Below are 15847 nucleotides of genomic sequence, written 5' to 3'. Positions count from 1 at the left end.
TAAATTTAACTATTTTGGGGATCTAGATAAATAATCCGTCTTACTAGGCCTGTCTTATTGGGCCTTATCGTCATTTCAACTCTCTCTCCATCAGATAAGTTTTTATTGACTCAAACTTTTATTTGTTGAAGTGAAACAAGGTCAATACGAAGTTTTTGATGTTTATACTGGTCGATCATAAAATAGAAATTCTAATTCACTCACTCAAATCATGCTTCCTTCCTATTAATAGGGAAGTTTTTGATATTTATACAAGGAAATGATTATTTGACTTGAAAAACAGGGGTTGAAGAATTATACACAAAATATATGAAAGAAATTAGTTAGCATCGTAAGTCATTCTACTATAAACTCTTTTCGGTCGAATGTCTCCTTATAATATAATAATAAAAATGAAAATTATGGACTACTAAAATTTCTACCTATTGATTAACAACTATAGTGCGGCATAATACCTTTGCTACTGTTTAAGCCCACATAAATAGTAAAGCCCAAATACGTCCTTCACCGAGGAATGGAAGGAAGGATCAAGCAGGCGCTTCACATATTAATAACTAATAGAGTTTATATATTGTAATTGATATTGATTTTGATACTTAAGAATAATTAGATCGAAAACGATTGAGTGACTAAATCTAGAATTGATTATAATTCGGTCTAGCTGAAACAATGGAGACTTGTTAACTGAATCACTTTTTTTAGTTGAAAAAACTATAGTTCATCATTTTGACTTGCGTTTTAAATTTGAAATTTAAACTTTAACATATATTTAGGATCACGTTAACGAACATCGGTTGCCAAACTGTAGTTATAGTGCATTCACCATCCTCTTGGTGTGAATATTGCAATCCCCTAAACTTGTGGATTATTTTCACTAAAAACTTAAATAGGAACCTTGTGCCTAAGGGCGTAGCACAAGACGATGGACACATGATAACTCTGACGTAATAACTAAGGATCGATCTTCCAAGTTGATGGTTGATATAATCAATCCTACCATATGCTTAACGCCTGTGTATTTATATGAACCTCCCTCCATATCCATAGATCCGGCTCTAGGAGAACCGTTAAGGTAACGGATCTACCATAAATAAGAACCTTGAATTTGTAACCAAATAATGAATAATATTAATTATATATGATCAAAAGATAATTTAACATTAAGGATATATCAACGTATCGAGTTCGAAAACGAAAAAATGACTGATTGAAAAAAAGTAGATACGGACCAAATGAAGACCACTATATCTAAGTAATTCTCAAACACTCCCGCGTGTAAAAAGAGCGTTAGCGATCTGACCAGGAAAGGGGTGTCGGCATTAATCCTCCGACGCTCAAATCAGTGATCGATTTTCGTAAATAAATAGTGAAAAGAACAGTAGCAATCACCATAGGCTCATCCAACAAGCCGACTGAGTTCTTAATATAGTCTAATCGACTATCACTCACAAGAACCATCCGATCGACTTCGATGAATGTAGACAACAACTCAGCCTTTGTTCAGGTGGACCAACCGTCTAATATGTCCGATTGAGTCATATGTCTGATCGGCTGGAACACTTGGGTGAGCTTGTTAATACTTTGACTTCACGCTTCAATGCTTAGGAGTTCAGGTGGGCCAAGTGTCCAATATGTCCGATTGGGCCATATGTCCGATCGACTGAACCACTTGGTCAAGCACGTTAATGCTTGGCTTCGAGCTTCATCCATGCTTACGAGTTCAAGTGGGCCAAGTGTCCAACATATTCAATCAAGTCATATGTCTAATCAACGGGAACACTTGGTCAAACTCGTTCATACTCGACTTCAGACTTCATCAATGCTTAGGGGTTCGGGGTTCAAAGCCCGACCGACCAAAGGATCCGATCGGACAAACTCTCAATCTAAATAAGGGTATACTTTGACTCAGAATATTGATCGATTTTTGACTTCAACTATCACGCCAACCGACCTCTTAAACTTTGACTTTCACTTTCGATGATCCAGCTTAACTACCGTATCAACTTTTTTGAAATTTAAATGATTAAAAGTATCCATTTTTAGTGACTTTTATGTCAAGAGCCATAGCTCACTCTTTGTAATGCAATAAACAGCTATTCGATCTATGCTAAAGGATTGATAACGGTATCATTCTAAATCCTGGACCTTTGTACTTCCTATTTATTATATGACTAATTATATATTGGATCTCAAAAATAGGATTCTGATTCAAGTGAAAACAAGTTAATATCCATACTCTAAATTGTCTTAAAATCCCCAACTCAAATTTTATCCTAAACCTTAAATTCTAAATTTTACTCTCAACCCAAAACCATAAATCCTAAACTTTACTCTCAGTCCCCTTATTTAAAAAAAAATTATTCCTACTCCCTGACCAAATATATATGTTTGCTTTGACTCCCTAATTATCCTCATTTTTTTATAGGCACACCAATCTAAAAGGAAATATAATTTCTCTTAAATTCAACATCATTTAAAAACAATCTAATATATTTTCTATTGAATTGAGCATAACTTTTATTGTCTGACCAATCGATTAGAAGTCATATCAATCGATTGACTTAGGCTGAATCGAATGGGTATACTAGCCTAATTGATTGGGTATAGATCCTTTTGAACTTTTTATACCTATGAGAGCTTCGTTCTCTTGCGACAAACCCAACCAATTGATTGCTGATCGATTCTCAATCGATCGGAGATGCTCAATCGATTGGACAACCCCACTTGATTGGGGCAATCGATTAGGCAACTTAGATCAATTGGGAATCAATCAACAATCGATAAGTTGAGTTTTGTCGCGAGGGAACATAACCTATTTTTCATAGATACAAAAAGCTCAAAATAAAGTATAATTCCTCTTAAATTCAACACATTTAAACTAAAATATAATATATTTTTTTATCAAATTAACATTTTCCGCTTGACCAATCAAATGACTTAGGCTGAATCAATTGACCTCATCGATTCAATTTAAGTCAATTGATTGGTATGTCTCCCAATACTCAATTAGATAAAAAAATATACTAAATTCTAGTTTAAATGTATTAAATATAGGAAAAAAAATTATACCTCCTTTTATACTTTTCATATCGATAAAAAATGATAACAATTAGGTAAATTAATATCCATTAAATAGTATTAGGGAGTTGAAGTAAAGAAATATATTTCTTCAAGGAATGAGAACAAAGAAAATTTGAGTAAGGGAATGAAGAAAAAATTGAATTGTGATTAGAGATTGTAAGACAATTTTGTTAGGACACCCTTGAAAACTAGAGAAGGGGAGGGTGGTTAGCTCCAATTACTTTATTGATGATTTATTATAGCAAAAATTCGAAGCAAACGCTAGCACCCTTAATTTTACTTGGTATCCACCTCAAGAATAATAATCCAAGAGTACACTCTCCTCACTCACGGTACATTGAAATCCTCCTTCTAAGATGCTAAAAAATCTCATACAAACAAATACACAAGCGAATAAAAGCTACAACAAGAAATACAACAAGAACAAGAAAATAGATACAACAATGAATAGCCTTTGCTCTTGATCTCTTGTTGCTGTAGATTGTCTTTTGATACTTGGAAATACAGCAACACTTTGCTTCAAGAACCTTCAAAAAACGGTGGAAAGAATCGGAGAAGTGTTGCGTTTAAATCTTCGTCATCACCTTTATATCCTGCAGATTAGGGCTCTTGATCGATTGACCTTACCCCCAATCGATTGTCACGTCAGATCTAATTGCATCCAACCGTAACCTCGCAATAGCTCTTTTCTTTGTTACTTAATCGATTAGTCAATCGATTATGGACCTTCTTAATCAATCACTCAAATTGATTATGAAATCTCCTGTTTTCTTGAAAGCTTCTCCCAATCGATTACTCAATCAATCAAGCAACTTCAATTGATCATTTGATTGATTCAGAAGCTCTCTATTTGTCGCAAACTTTTTCCAATCTATTACCCAATAGAGTGGGTTCAAGGTGAATCGATCACCTTATCGATTTACCATGCTTCTGTGTCGCGAAGAAAACATGCTCAAATCGATTGACACAAGTCTCAATTGATTACCCAATCAATTCAACACCTTTCTGTTTTGCGAACTTCTCCTCCCACCTAATCGATTAGGTTTGACCCTGATCGATTACCCAATCAATCTGAGTAGCCCTTTCTGCTTCGCAAAAACAAGATCCTAATAGATCCATTGATCGATTGGATTTGACACAATCGATTAGGTAATCGATTGCCTAGCCCTAACTCACTTAATTCGAGTCTAGGATTCCCTTCCCTAACCTCCGGTCAATCGTAACTTATTGAAACTTCTCCATCAAGTATTCGGTCAATCTTTTGACTCACTTGGACTTTGTCAACTTCCCGTTGGACTTCTAATCAATAAGTGTGGTCCTCCTTAACCCACTTGAATTTTCCTCTTATTTAACCGCAAATAGAACTTAATCTTGTCAACATGCAGTCCCCCTTGTCCCACTTGGACTTCCCTTTTCCTAACCACAGTTAGGGATTTCCTTTGCCAACTTGCGATCCTCCCTGATCCACTTGGACACGCTTGCCAAACTACAGTTAGGACTTTTCTTACCGACGTGCGGTCCTTCTTGACTCATTTAGAATTTCTTTGCCAACGTGCGGTCCTCCGTGACTCACTTGGACTTTCCTTTACCTAACTGTAGCTAGGATTTTCCTTCCCAACATACAGTCCACCTTGACCTACTTGGACTTTCCTTTCTAACATGCGATCCTCCCCAATCCACTTAGACTTTCCTTGCCTAACCTTCAGTTAAGACTTTACCAATCCAGTACCGGTCCTCCTTAACTTAACTTTTCTCACATATGTCCTCCAATATATTTTCAAACATCACAACATATTATTCAAACATCGAAACTCAAGCTTGAATCCACTTGAACTTAGCCAAACTAGTTAACCTTGATCTGGGAAACGATTACACCAACAATCTCTCCCTTTTTAATGCTTGACAATATGTTTAAGTTAGACTAACCTATATTAGCCCAACTCCAACTTCATTTAATATTCGAAGCATGAATGTAAGTTTCTAACTTAAAGATCACATTCTCTCCTCCTTTGACACACATCAAAAATTTTCCTTTAAGAGTAAATTTTGTCAAAAGAGACACAATAAAAGTCTCATATCTTTCACTATATCCTGTGCTCACCCTTGAGCATATATCGCATGCTCAATCTTGAGCCTATACTTACCCTTGAGCATATATTGTATACTCACCATAAAGCATTCATACATTTATACATCTATAATGAAAATTTTTAATTTTTTATTATTTTCAATGCTCATCCTTGAGCACTCATATATCTACAATGAAAATTTTCAATGTTCCATTATTTCCAATGCTCATCCTTGAGCACTCATAATAATGAAAGTTCCTAATCTTTCATTATTTCTTTATCTCAAAAATAAAATTAAATCATATCTTTTAAGGAAAAACTTCCCCTCAAAACATGTCTCAGACTTCTATCATTGTACTAACAATAATTTGGAGTTCTTAAACCTTTAGGAAACCCAAAATTTAAAATTTTGAAGTTCAAAATTTAATTTTAAAACTAAACCTCCTCCTAAACTCCAAGTTAGTCTTCTTTAACCATTTCTTTTTTTTTTTTTTGTAGTCATCAAGAAAATTATCTTTAAATATTTATAAATACATTTTTAGGATTAGGGATGGTTAACACGATTAAATAAGATTTAATGGATAAAATTCATACTATTTCAATCAAAATAGACATTTTCAATCGATTGAAATTAGGTTTCAATCGATTATAGTCTTTCAATCGATCGACTTATCGATTCTACGAACCTCTATATTTGCGGAAATAATTTTAATTGATCACCTGATCGATTAAAGCCTGGGCTAATCGATCACTTGATCGATTTTGCGAGCCTCTGTGCTCACAGAAAATGACTTGTAATCGATTGACACTTAATCGATCGAAATTTTTTATTGTTCTGATTTTAAATTCAGACTGAATTTTAAAAATACCTAAATAATTCTAAGATTTTTTAAAAATTATGAAATTTTACATAGATATTATTGTCATATACTATCAGGGAAAAATAATTTTCTCTAAAAATAACTCATATTTTTAAAGATTGACATAAAATTAAAAATAGAAACTTCAATATTTTATTTTATATCTAACTAATCAATGATAATTCCTATCAAAAATGAATATCACCCATATTTTTTAAATTAATTTAAAATATTTTAAAATAAATTTTCAACCATGTTCCTTAGAAAAAATGCACATAACTTGTATATTAATTTTCTCAATTATTAGACTTCTCATAATCTATTGATAAGATGAAACTTAAACTAAAAAAGATGTACTAAATCAACACCTTACGTTTTATTTATTCTCCTAATATCTAACTTATATCTAGTGCGTCTCAAAAATACATACAAATTAAGTCTATGGTTCTTGTAAAATATACAATAAGTTTTTCCTTAAAACTAAGAAATCATACATATTTAACTAGACATTTAAATTTTGATCATCTAACCTAGAATATCAATTGATGTTTTTATCCTTAATTACAAAAATTTTTAAAATAATACATTAAAATAATTATGACATACATTAAATGCATATTTTTTAATAGAACAACTGTGATGAATAATGATATAAGTATGACATGACATATGATATTTTTATAAACATATATGAATATTAAATATGATATCATAACATATGATGGGTACACTATCATGACAATTTTAACATAAAAAAAATACCTAAACTATCTATCTAAGTATCACTAACTAATCGCTAAATTTAAAAATAATCCTTAATTGTCCTTGTCCATTTAAGAAATTGTCAAAATCCCAACTTGATATTTCTTTGATATTTATCTTAATTGTGTCAATTTAATTAAATCTAAAATGTTAAATTTTGACATATTTTACTCTTTTAAAGAATAACATTAATCGTTCATTTTCAAAATCTAGCAATATCTTAAAAATGCCCCAAAATATCAACTTAACCATGGTTAACTTAACTACCCTTCCAATTAGAGTTGTCACTCTATAAACTCATCTAGGGTGTAGAGAACACACTCTTAGGAACGCAAAACCTATTGGTGCTCCTTGGGTACTCTAGGTACTTATTAAGGATAATTTTCTTTAATACCTTTCTAGGCTTTTTAGAAGTTTTAGTTACATTAGACTCTTTACGATCAACTCTAGGGATAACTTCCCTTATGAATTTCTTAGTAACTTTCTTAGACTTCTTAGAAGTCTTAATCACACTAGTCTTTCCAAAGTTACTTTTATCCCTTGTTATCTTGACTTGACTCCTAAACCTAGAATTAATTCCATAGTTACATGAAATTCTATGTTACAAGAGCACATTCTCCTTAGCTTTTGATTTGTATCTCAAATCTCTCTTACAATTGAATGACTTATATATCTATCCCTAAATTTTTCTTCTTATGCCCTTAGACACTAATTGTTATTTTTTTAAGGGTCTTCTTTAATTTATTAAACCTTTGATCTCAACATTTAATTTTCTCTCCTTAAATCTTTAAATTTGAATTTTTCTTGATTTTCTTGTGATTTTTTTATGCATGTACCTGAAATCCTTAAAATTCTTATCTAAATTATTATTTACCTTCATAGCTTTAGGTGAGATAATCTTAGTATGAAATCATTTATAATTGATCCTAGAATTTTCATACTTTCTATTTTCATGATAAATAATATTAAAAATAATAAAATTTAGATCTAATGTACTCTTTATCATGACATAGAAATACAATTAACTAATGGTACCTTAGTGTTATTCTTGGAACCTTCTCTTGACTTGAACTTTCTCCTTTCTTAAGCCTTCCCTTTAAACATTGATTGCAATAATGTCCCTTTTGATTACATATAAAACACACAATGTACTTCTTGTCTTTATGTATCATAGGTAAGGTCTCCTTTGATTTCTTCTTGCCCTTTAGTGTTAATTGACCCCTCTTTTTGATAAATTTTGAACATTTGCTCTTGTAGTGTTTGTTTTCTCTACACTAAAAGTAAACAATACGAGTTTTATTTTTACAAATTAAACTTGATATACCTTCTTTGCTTATAGGGGTTACACATGATCCTTCTTCATTTGACCCGGATGTAGAAACTTCTTCTTGCTCTGGTATCAATGAATTACGCCCCATGCCTCAATCCTTGAGGTGGATATCTCTTCAACTTTATCCTCGGATGTTGAGCACCTTTCAACTTCTGAATCCTCTTCCTCTTCCTCTTGATCCAATGAGTCTCTCTTTAGATTTTTTTTTTTATTTGGCAAAATGAAGGGATCTTCATGAAATTTGACCAAGTTGCTCCATAACTTGTTTACACTCTTATAATCCCCTATATTGCACAAGACATTGTTAGATAATAAATTAATCAAAATTTTGATTACCTTATCATTGGTCTCAGATTATCTTAGTTGTTCCTCGGTCCACTTTCTTATCCTAAGAAGCTTTCCTTTGTTATCCATTAGAGCTTGAAACTCCTCCATTAGAACAAATCATTATTCCATCTTCATCATGAAGAAATTTTCAATCTTTGATTTCCAAATATTAAAGCTTTCAATGCTGAATAGTGGAAGTACCCAAATATCATATTTGAATATGTCTCTAAACTTTATTTTAGAATTTAAACTCTTTTAATGATAATTTCTTAACTTTGAAATTAAGCCTTCAAGTTTCAATGTCTTCTTTCTCTAGCTTGTTACTCTCTCGACAATTAGTCAAATAAAAAGTGACCTCGTTTTGATACCACTTGTTAGGACACTCCAACAAGCTAGAAGGGGTGATTAGCTCTAATCGATTTATTATTGATTTATTGTAGTGAAAACTCGAAACAAACGCTAACACCCTTGATTTTACTTGATATCCACCTTCTTGAGGTGACTAATCCAAGGGTCTATCTCCTCACTCATAATACACTATAAAATCCTCCTTCTAGGAGGCAAAGAAATCTCATATAAGCAAATACACAAGCGAATACAAGATACAACAAGAAATATAATAAGAAAATATAATAATGAATTACCTTTGCTCTTGATCTCTTGTTGTTGTGGATCGCCTTTTGATACATGGAAATACAACAGCACTTTGCTACAAGAACCTTCAAGAATTGACGGAAAGAATCGAAGAAAAAGTGTTGCATTTGAATCTTCATCAACGTCTTTATATCTCACGAATTAGAACTTCCAATCGATTGACTTTACCCCCAATTAGAGGTGAACAGTCAACCCACCAAATTGACCAACCCGCTTATACCGACCCAAACCAAACCGAAAAAAAATCCGCCGGATATAAGACCGGATGTAGAGTCCCTATATTGCATTATCCGATCTAATAGGGCCGGATATTTTTTTATCTCAATAACCGAACCAACCCGATCCACGATCACCCCTACTTATAGCAACTATTGCCGATAAGTTGCTACATGTTGTAGCAGCTACTGGCGATAAACTGCTACACGTTGTAACAGCTACTGGCGATAAACTGCTACACGTTGTAACAGCTACTGACGATTAACTGCTACAACGTGTAATGAGTAATGTCTATTATCATTTTAAAATATTTTATTTTTTTATTATTTTATATTTATATTTTATATTTTATATTTTATATTTTATATTTTATATTTCATTGGATATAAGGTCGGATATCCAAATAACTGATAAATCGTTGGATATCTGATATATAATAACCGTCAGATATAGGGTCGGATGTAGATCCTGATATTGTATTATCTGATCTAATAGGACCGGATAATTTTTTACCCTAATAACCGAACCAACCCGATCCGCGATCACCCCTACCCCCAATTGACTGTCATGTCAGATTCGAGCGCATCCAACCATCCAAATCTTGCTATGACTCTTTTCTTCATCAATTAATCGATTAGTCAATTGATTATGGACCTTCTTAATCAATCATTCAATCGATTACGAAGTCTTCTGTTCGCTTACGAATTGCTCTCAATCGATTACTCAATCGATCAAGTAACTTCAATCGATCACCTGATCGATTTAGAAGTTCTTTATTTGTCGCAAGCTTTTCCCAATCGATTACGATTGGGTTCAAGGTGATCAATTCACCATGTTTCTGTACGTCACTAAGAAAACACACCCAATCGATTGGCCAGGTCAATTACCCAATTTATCCAACACTTTTCTGTTTCATGAACTTCTCTCAATCAATCACATGATCGATTAGGTTTGACCTTAATCGATTACCCAATCGATCTGAGCCCTTTCAACTTCACAAAAACAAGCTCCCACTAATCGATTGGATTTAGCACAATCGATTGCCTAATCGATTGTCCATCCCTAACTTACTTAACCGTGACCTGTTGGGACTTCTCCACCAGGTGTCCGATTAATCTTTTGATCCACTTGGACTTTGCCAACTTTTCGTTGAACTTCCGATCACTAAGTGCGATTCTCCTTGACGCACTTGAATTTTCCTCTTGCTTTAGGACTTAACCTTCCTAACGTACGATCCCCCGGGATCTATTTGAACTTCTTTTTGTCTAACCACAGTTAAGACTTTCCTTTGTCAACATGCAATCTTCCCCGATCAACTTGGACCTGTTTGTCTAACCGCGATTAAGACTTTCCTTCCCAACGTGTGATCATTCTTGATCCACTTAAACTTTCCTTTGTCTAACCATAATTAGGACTTTCCTTGTCAATATGCGATCCTTCCTGACTCACTTGGACTTTCCCTTTACCTAACCCTTGAGTTAGGACTTTCTTTGCCTAACCTCCAATTAAGACTTTATCAATTTAATATCGATCTTCCTTGACCTACATGACCTTTCTCACATATATCTCACAAGATATTATCCAAACATGTTATCTATACAATATTGTTCAAACATCGAAACTCAAATTCAATTCACTCAAGGTTAATCAAACTGATCAACTTTAACCTGAAAAATAATTATACCAACAATCTCCAAACAAATTTTATCTATTTGATGATTTATAATTTAATAGCAACTAACGTATAATATAACAACACAATACTAAAAAAAATATATCCATAATACGATTTATTTAGATTATAATATTACCTAAAACATAAATATAATCTGAAGATTATTTAGGGTAAAATTCCATTTTTTTTATATGTTATTTAGCATTTAAATTTGATAGTAGTTAAAATATAGTTTGATAACTAATCCTACTGAACCATAATAGGACCCATAAAAACCGTGGGTGCATGTTAGTTACCGTTGGTCATCAGGTATCCCGAAGACGACAACCGTCACGTAGCATTGAAACAGATAGTGATTTATTTATGCAAGCAATGTTCGAATCACGTCCCATCGTCGATAAAGATGTCCTCACCGTGCTAATGAACTCCATCAGCCTACCTATACATTCAACATCTTCGGATCACGAACGATACCAAAATATCAGACACCGGTGTACTTAACCATATAGGTTAAAGAAAAAATATATATATAATCAGTTAATTCTAAAACGTTCAAGTCAATCAATTCGATAAATTATAAGGATATATTGTCCTAACGCAACCATCTTTATAAACCTTTTATATAGGTATAGTCAATTCGATAAATTATAAGGATATATTGTCCTAACGCAACCATCTTTATAAACCTTTTATATAGGTAAAGTTAGAGACGACTCATTTTTACACCTGTTTAAAATTGAACAAACCTAATAGCACCTCGTCAGGCCAATCTCGAAACCTGATTACTTGACCAAGGCCATCAAGACAGCCACACAGTTGAGCCCCACGATTGCATGATCAAGCGACCAAGCCCCGTGACAAGGCAGCTAGGCCTTGCAGCTGCACGGCCAAGCCGAGTGACCACAACCGCCGCATGGCCAAGTCGTCCAACAAGGCCACCAAACGGGGGTGGCGAAAGGATTTTTTTTTAAAATACATGTAAAAATAATTATAAGAGTACGACTTTAAAAAAAAATAATCTGAAACTCAAACGCGTCAAAAAAATACTTAACCCGACTTTAATAATGCGAAAAGAGATACATACAATACAAGTGTCCTGATGCATCGTACCATACAAGATACAGCTAAGGTTGCACCCAAAGCCAAGCATCCATGATCCGTGGACGGAGACACTTCGGAGATGGACCGGTATTTGTCCTTGTAAGGAACGAGACTTGCCAACTGGGTTGACAAGGAATAGTAGATATCTTGTCCTTCAAATCAAATTGAGGGTCGAAAAGGGACATAGGCGAGTGGCGGGCCCAGACTGCAGAAATCTCAATCCCACAGCCAACATTGGCCCGCCCACTGAACCAACCCTATCCAGAATGAGTGGACAAGTGTCTGCATCAGACCCCCTACAGAAATCTACCTTCTCCAATTGACCCAGTTTCGTATCTTATCCCTGTTTCAGGACAAAGAAAAGGATGCTCGCTCGCATATACAATCCAGCTCCCAGTAAGGTTTGATTAAGATAGCGAGGAAAGAGAATCTCTCCAGGTTTCTCTCATTTTATTTACAGAACGAGTTGTTGTCCATGACAAAAAGGAAAATATCTTTTATTTATTCAAGCAACTACTAAATCTGAGCCCATGTGCAGGCACTTTTCGATATTAAATGCATAAGTTAGAATAAGCACCTCTGGATCTGATAACCAAGGGGCTCTGATTAGATTGGACTCTTTTATCACTCTCTTTAGACGTAGAGGCCGTGCTGGAGATCTTATCCTTGCAAGCCATTCAAAAGAACCACTTGCCTGACCAGAAGCAATATTCCCTTATCCAAAATGCTGACAGTTCCTGTAAGCTCGGTGCATTTAATATGTTCCCGTACCATCTAGCAGAAGAATCTATATAAAGACTCAGCTATATGCTGACTCATGGATTGAATTGTTTAGAGGCTGTTTTTTTAGCCTCCATAATCTCCGTGAAGAAGATTGATCTGGGGAAACAAACACATATTGGAGTGACTAGTCAAACAATTCGAAGTAATACTGCCAACTCTAGTCAGGTTTGGCCAATCATAAGAGCTTGCTTTACCAAGCCGTAAGCTTAAGATAACTAGCCTATCAAACTATATTATTCAAAGAAATATATCCACCAACCAACAATAAGATAAATAAATGGCTCATGAATGTATTGAATTCTGGGACATATTCGATGATGCTAGACAGGAGCGATAACAGTGAAGACATTTATCAGAGATCAGTGTGCTGTTCCCTCACTTCGTGGTCAATAAATCAAAGCCAATATTCATAATGTCAAAGAACAAGTTTACCTAAATTGAACAATGAAATAAAAATTGCTGTATCACACTGTCCATTGAAACAAAGGCCACTGTAAAAGAGGGGAAGAACCGAAGAAGAGATGGAGGAGTGGAGACTAAGAAGATGAAACCAATCCTACTGATTATTAGCAACAGCTAAAGTTCCCCGGTCCCCTCACCTTTATCGAACTTGGTGTGCCCATAAAAGCCCCACAATGATATAAGACTTCTTTGTTGTTATATGATTCTTTCATTCTCACTCGTTAACTTTCTGTTATTTTCTGCAAATAGTTCGCATCAATTCTATCACAGTTCAAGGATTTGTATTTAGCAACCATTATCAGTCTACAAAATAGTAGGTTTGGGCCAAAAAATTGGCAGGCATCTCAAAATTCTACAGCAAAAACTGAAATGCAATGATAAAAAAAGTATTCAACTTGGTTTCCAGTGAGTTTCACACCTGAACACTCTTACAAACCCTCATTTCCCATCCCTTCTGAACAAAAAATTCACTTCTAGATGCTTGAATCAGAAAGCAAGGAAGTTTAACTTTTTTATTTGGTTACAAAAACGCATATCCTAGTTGGATTAGATTGAATCAGCACATTTCATTAGTAACAAAGGATTCGATCTCACGAGATGTGATTTATAGTTCTACTAAATATATACATAAAACGAAACTGATTTAAGAAAATTGGAGAGGGCATAAACAGAAAAGAAAAGATTATTTAGCTTGAAGTACCTCATGGAGATTCTTTGGTTGAAAGCCTCTTCAAGAGCTCATAGGTGGTGATCATGGTGGTGGCGGACAATGACATCGAAACCCACCTCGGACCCAGCCCTCGGTAGCATGCTCCCCAACCCCCTTCTCTCAGAAGGCTCCTCACTGTTCGCCCAATTGTCATCCTCTCACCCTCACCATCCAACACCTGCATCCTTGTCTTGATCGTGTCAAGCGGCATCGTCATGACTGCGGACGCTCCACCAGCCATCGCTGCGCTCACCCCCTGAACTGCCATCACAGCTCCGTAACTCGGCCTCAACTCGCCACCTCCTTCGGTCATGTGGTAGCCGATACCACTCCAGATGAGTCTCTGAGAAAGGTTGTAGGAGGCCCACCAAACGGCGTTTGATGGCGCATAGGTGAGGATCGACATTCCGAACCCTCTGTAGAGGCCGCGAAGGCCATCGGAGCAAAGGATCTTCTTGAAAGCGTCAACACCACCGCGGTACTTAGCAGCGGCAGCGGAGCCCTGCACCATGAGGCGTTGGCTGACCACATCGATCGGCGTCCAGACGAACTGGGCGGCGATGGCCGCGCTAAGGCCAGCGGCAGCGGAGGCGGCAGCCGAAGCTGCAGGCTCAGGGACGCCGAAGCGTAGGGTCGCTGTACCGACAGCGCTCTTTGTGGCCTCGAGTGCGCCCATGTAAAGCGCCCTCGCGGGGACGGTACCTGCGAGGGAGGTGGCGAATCCGCGGTAGAATCCACGGGGACCCTCATGGCGGAGGATGGACGCGACCGCACGGAGGAGGCACGGAGACGGCGGCTGCGCAACTTGAATCCGAGTCTTGAGGACGACAGCCGGGTAGAGAGCCGCAGATACGCCGGAGAAAAGGGCCGCGCCGAGAACGAAAAATCGCCACTTGTCGAGCATCTCCCAGTCCACCTCCGCCGGCAAGTGGATCTCCACTTCTGCCGTAGCCGCCACACTCTCCTCCTCCTCCTCCTCCTCCTCCTCCGCCCCTGTAGCGGCCATATAGCTCATCTCCCCTACTGGATCTCTCTATCAGACTCTCGACCTCTCTTCCATCTCCACAGAAAACCCCTATGAGAAGCCTAATCCTAATCAATCCACACTATATTAAGCAACAACTCAACGTATTCAGATGAAGAGGCGGTGTAAGAATCGAAGCTTCTCTGTCAACTCTCGAGAGGATATCCTCATCGGAGTAAGCTCTCCGTTCATCGACGACATGGGCTCCAGAGCCGGATCCAGAGTTGCGCAAGAAAAGGGACGACGACGACGACGACGAAGCCGGTGCCTTGGTAAGGTTAGGGTAGGGGTTAGTACTATTTATTAGATCTCGAAGGGGCTTAATTGCATATTTCTAGGCCCTTTCTACCGACGACCAAAGGGACACGTGTAATTTTACAGCTGATGATCCCGTTTTGGGGTCCTCAAAGCCAGGTTACCGAGACACCAGGATGACGTGTCAGGCTTTACCGCTTTCAACGACATAGCTCACTTACTTTTGGATCGTTACGTTTCCACTTTTCTACCCATCATCTGCTTCGGCCAAACACTGGGAACCACGACCATTATTAAAGCGAGATTATTGGGTATAAATACAATGGGAAGAGAATATATCAGAGTTTACTCCGCTGATTACCGAATTCTGACCCAAACGTACCCAGCACATTGCAACGCCTGTCTTCTTTCACTCGATGAGACTGCGGGACTCTTTTGTTGAGGTTGTTGCTGAGAGTGGGTGTCGATTTTTTGAGTATGAAAGACATTGATCCTCCGGCGGCTGATTCCTCGGCGGGGCGCCGGTTGAATATGGTGGT

The 15847-nt window shown here is 36.5% G+C and overlaps 1 protein-coding gene across 3 annotated transcripts; it reads right to left on the bottom strand.

Moving 5' to 3' along the window:
* Positions 1-12495: 12495 nt before the first annotated feature.
* On the bottom strand, positions 12496-15345 carry LOC122027071 (solute carrier family 25 member 44-like). 3 transcript variants are annotated; one of them, XM_042585897.1, is made up of 2 exons: positions 14021-15345; positions 12496-12812 (listed from the first exon to the last, which is right to left on the bottom strand). In XM_042585897.1, the coding sequence occupies exon 1, from the start codon at positions 15042-15044 to the stop codon at positions 14022-14024; it is 1023 nt and encodes a 340-aa protein (XP_042441831.1). In that variant the 5' UTR covers positions 15045-15345; the 3' UTR covers positions 12496-12812; position 14021. The 3 variants fall into 3 exon arrangements, with proteins under 3 accessions (XP_042441831.1, XP_042441830.1, XP_042441832.1); XM_042585896.1 differs by lacking the exon at positions 12496-12812 and adding an exon at positions 12819-12954; XM_042585898.1 differs by lacking the exon at positions 12496-12812 and adding an exon at positions 13545-13559.
* Between the last annotated feature and the right edge of the window lie 502 nt (positions 15346-15847).

The sequence above is a fragment of the Zingiber officinale genome, chromosome 10A, assembly GCF_018446385.1.
Source record: "Zingiber officinale cultivar Zhangliang chromosome 10A, Zo_v1.1, whole genome shotgun sequence".
Lineage (NCBI taxonomy): Eukaryota > Viridiplantae > Streptophyta > Magnoliopsida > Zingiberales > Zingiberaceae > Zingiber > Zingiber officinale.
This window is presented reverse-complemented; position numbering and strand designations above follow the sequence as displayed.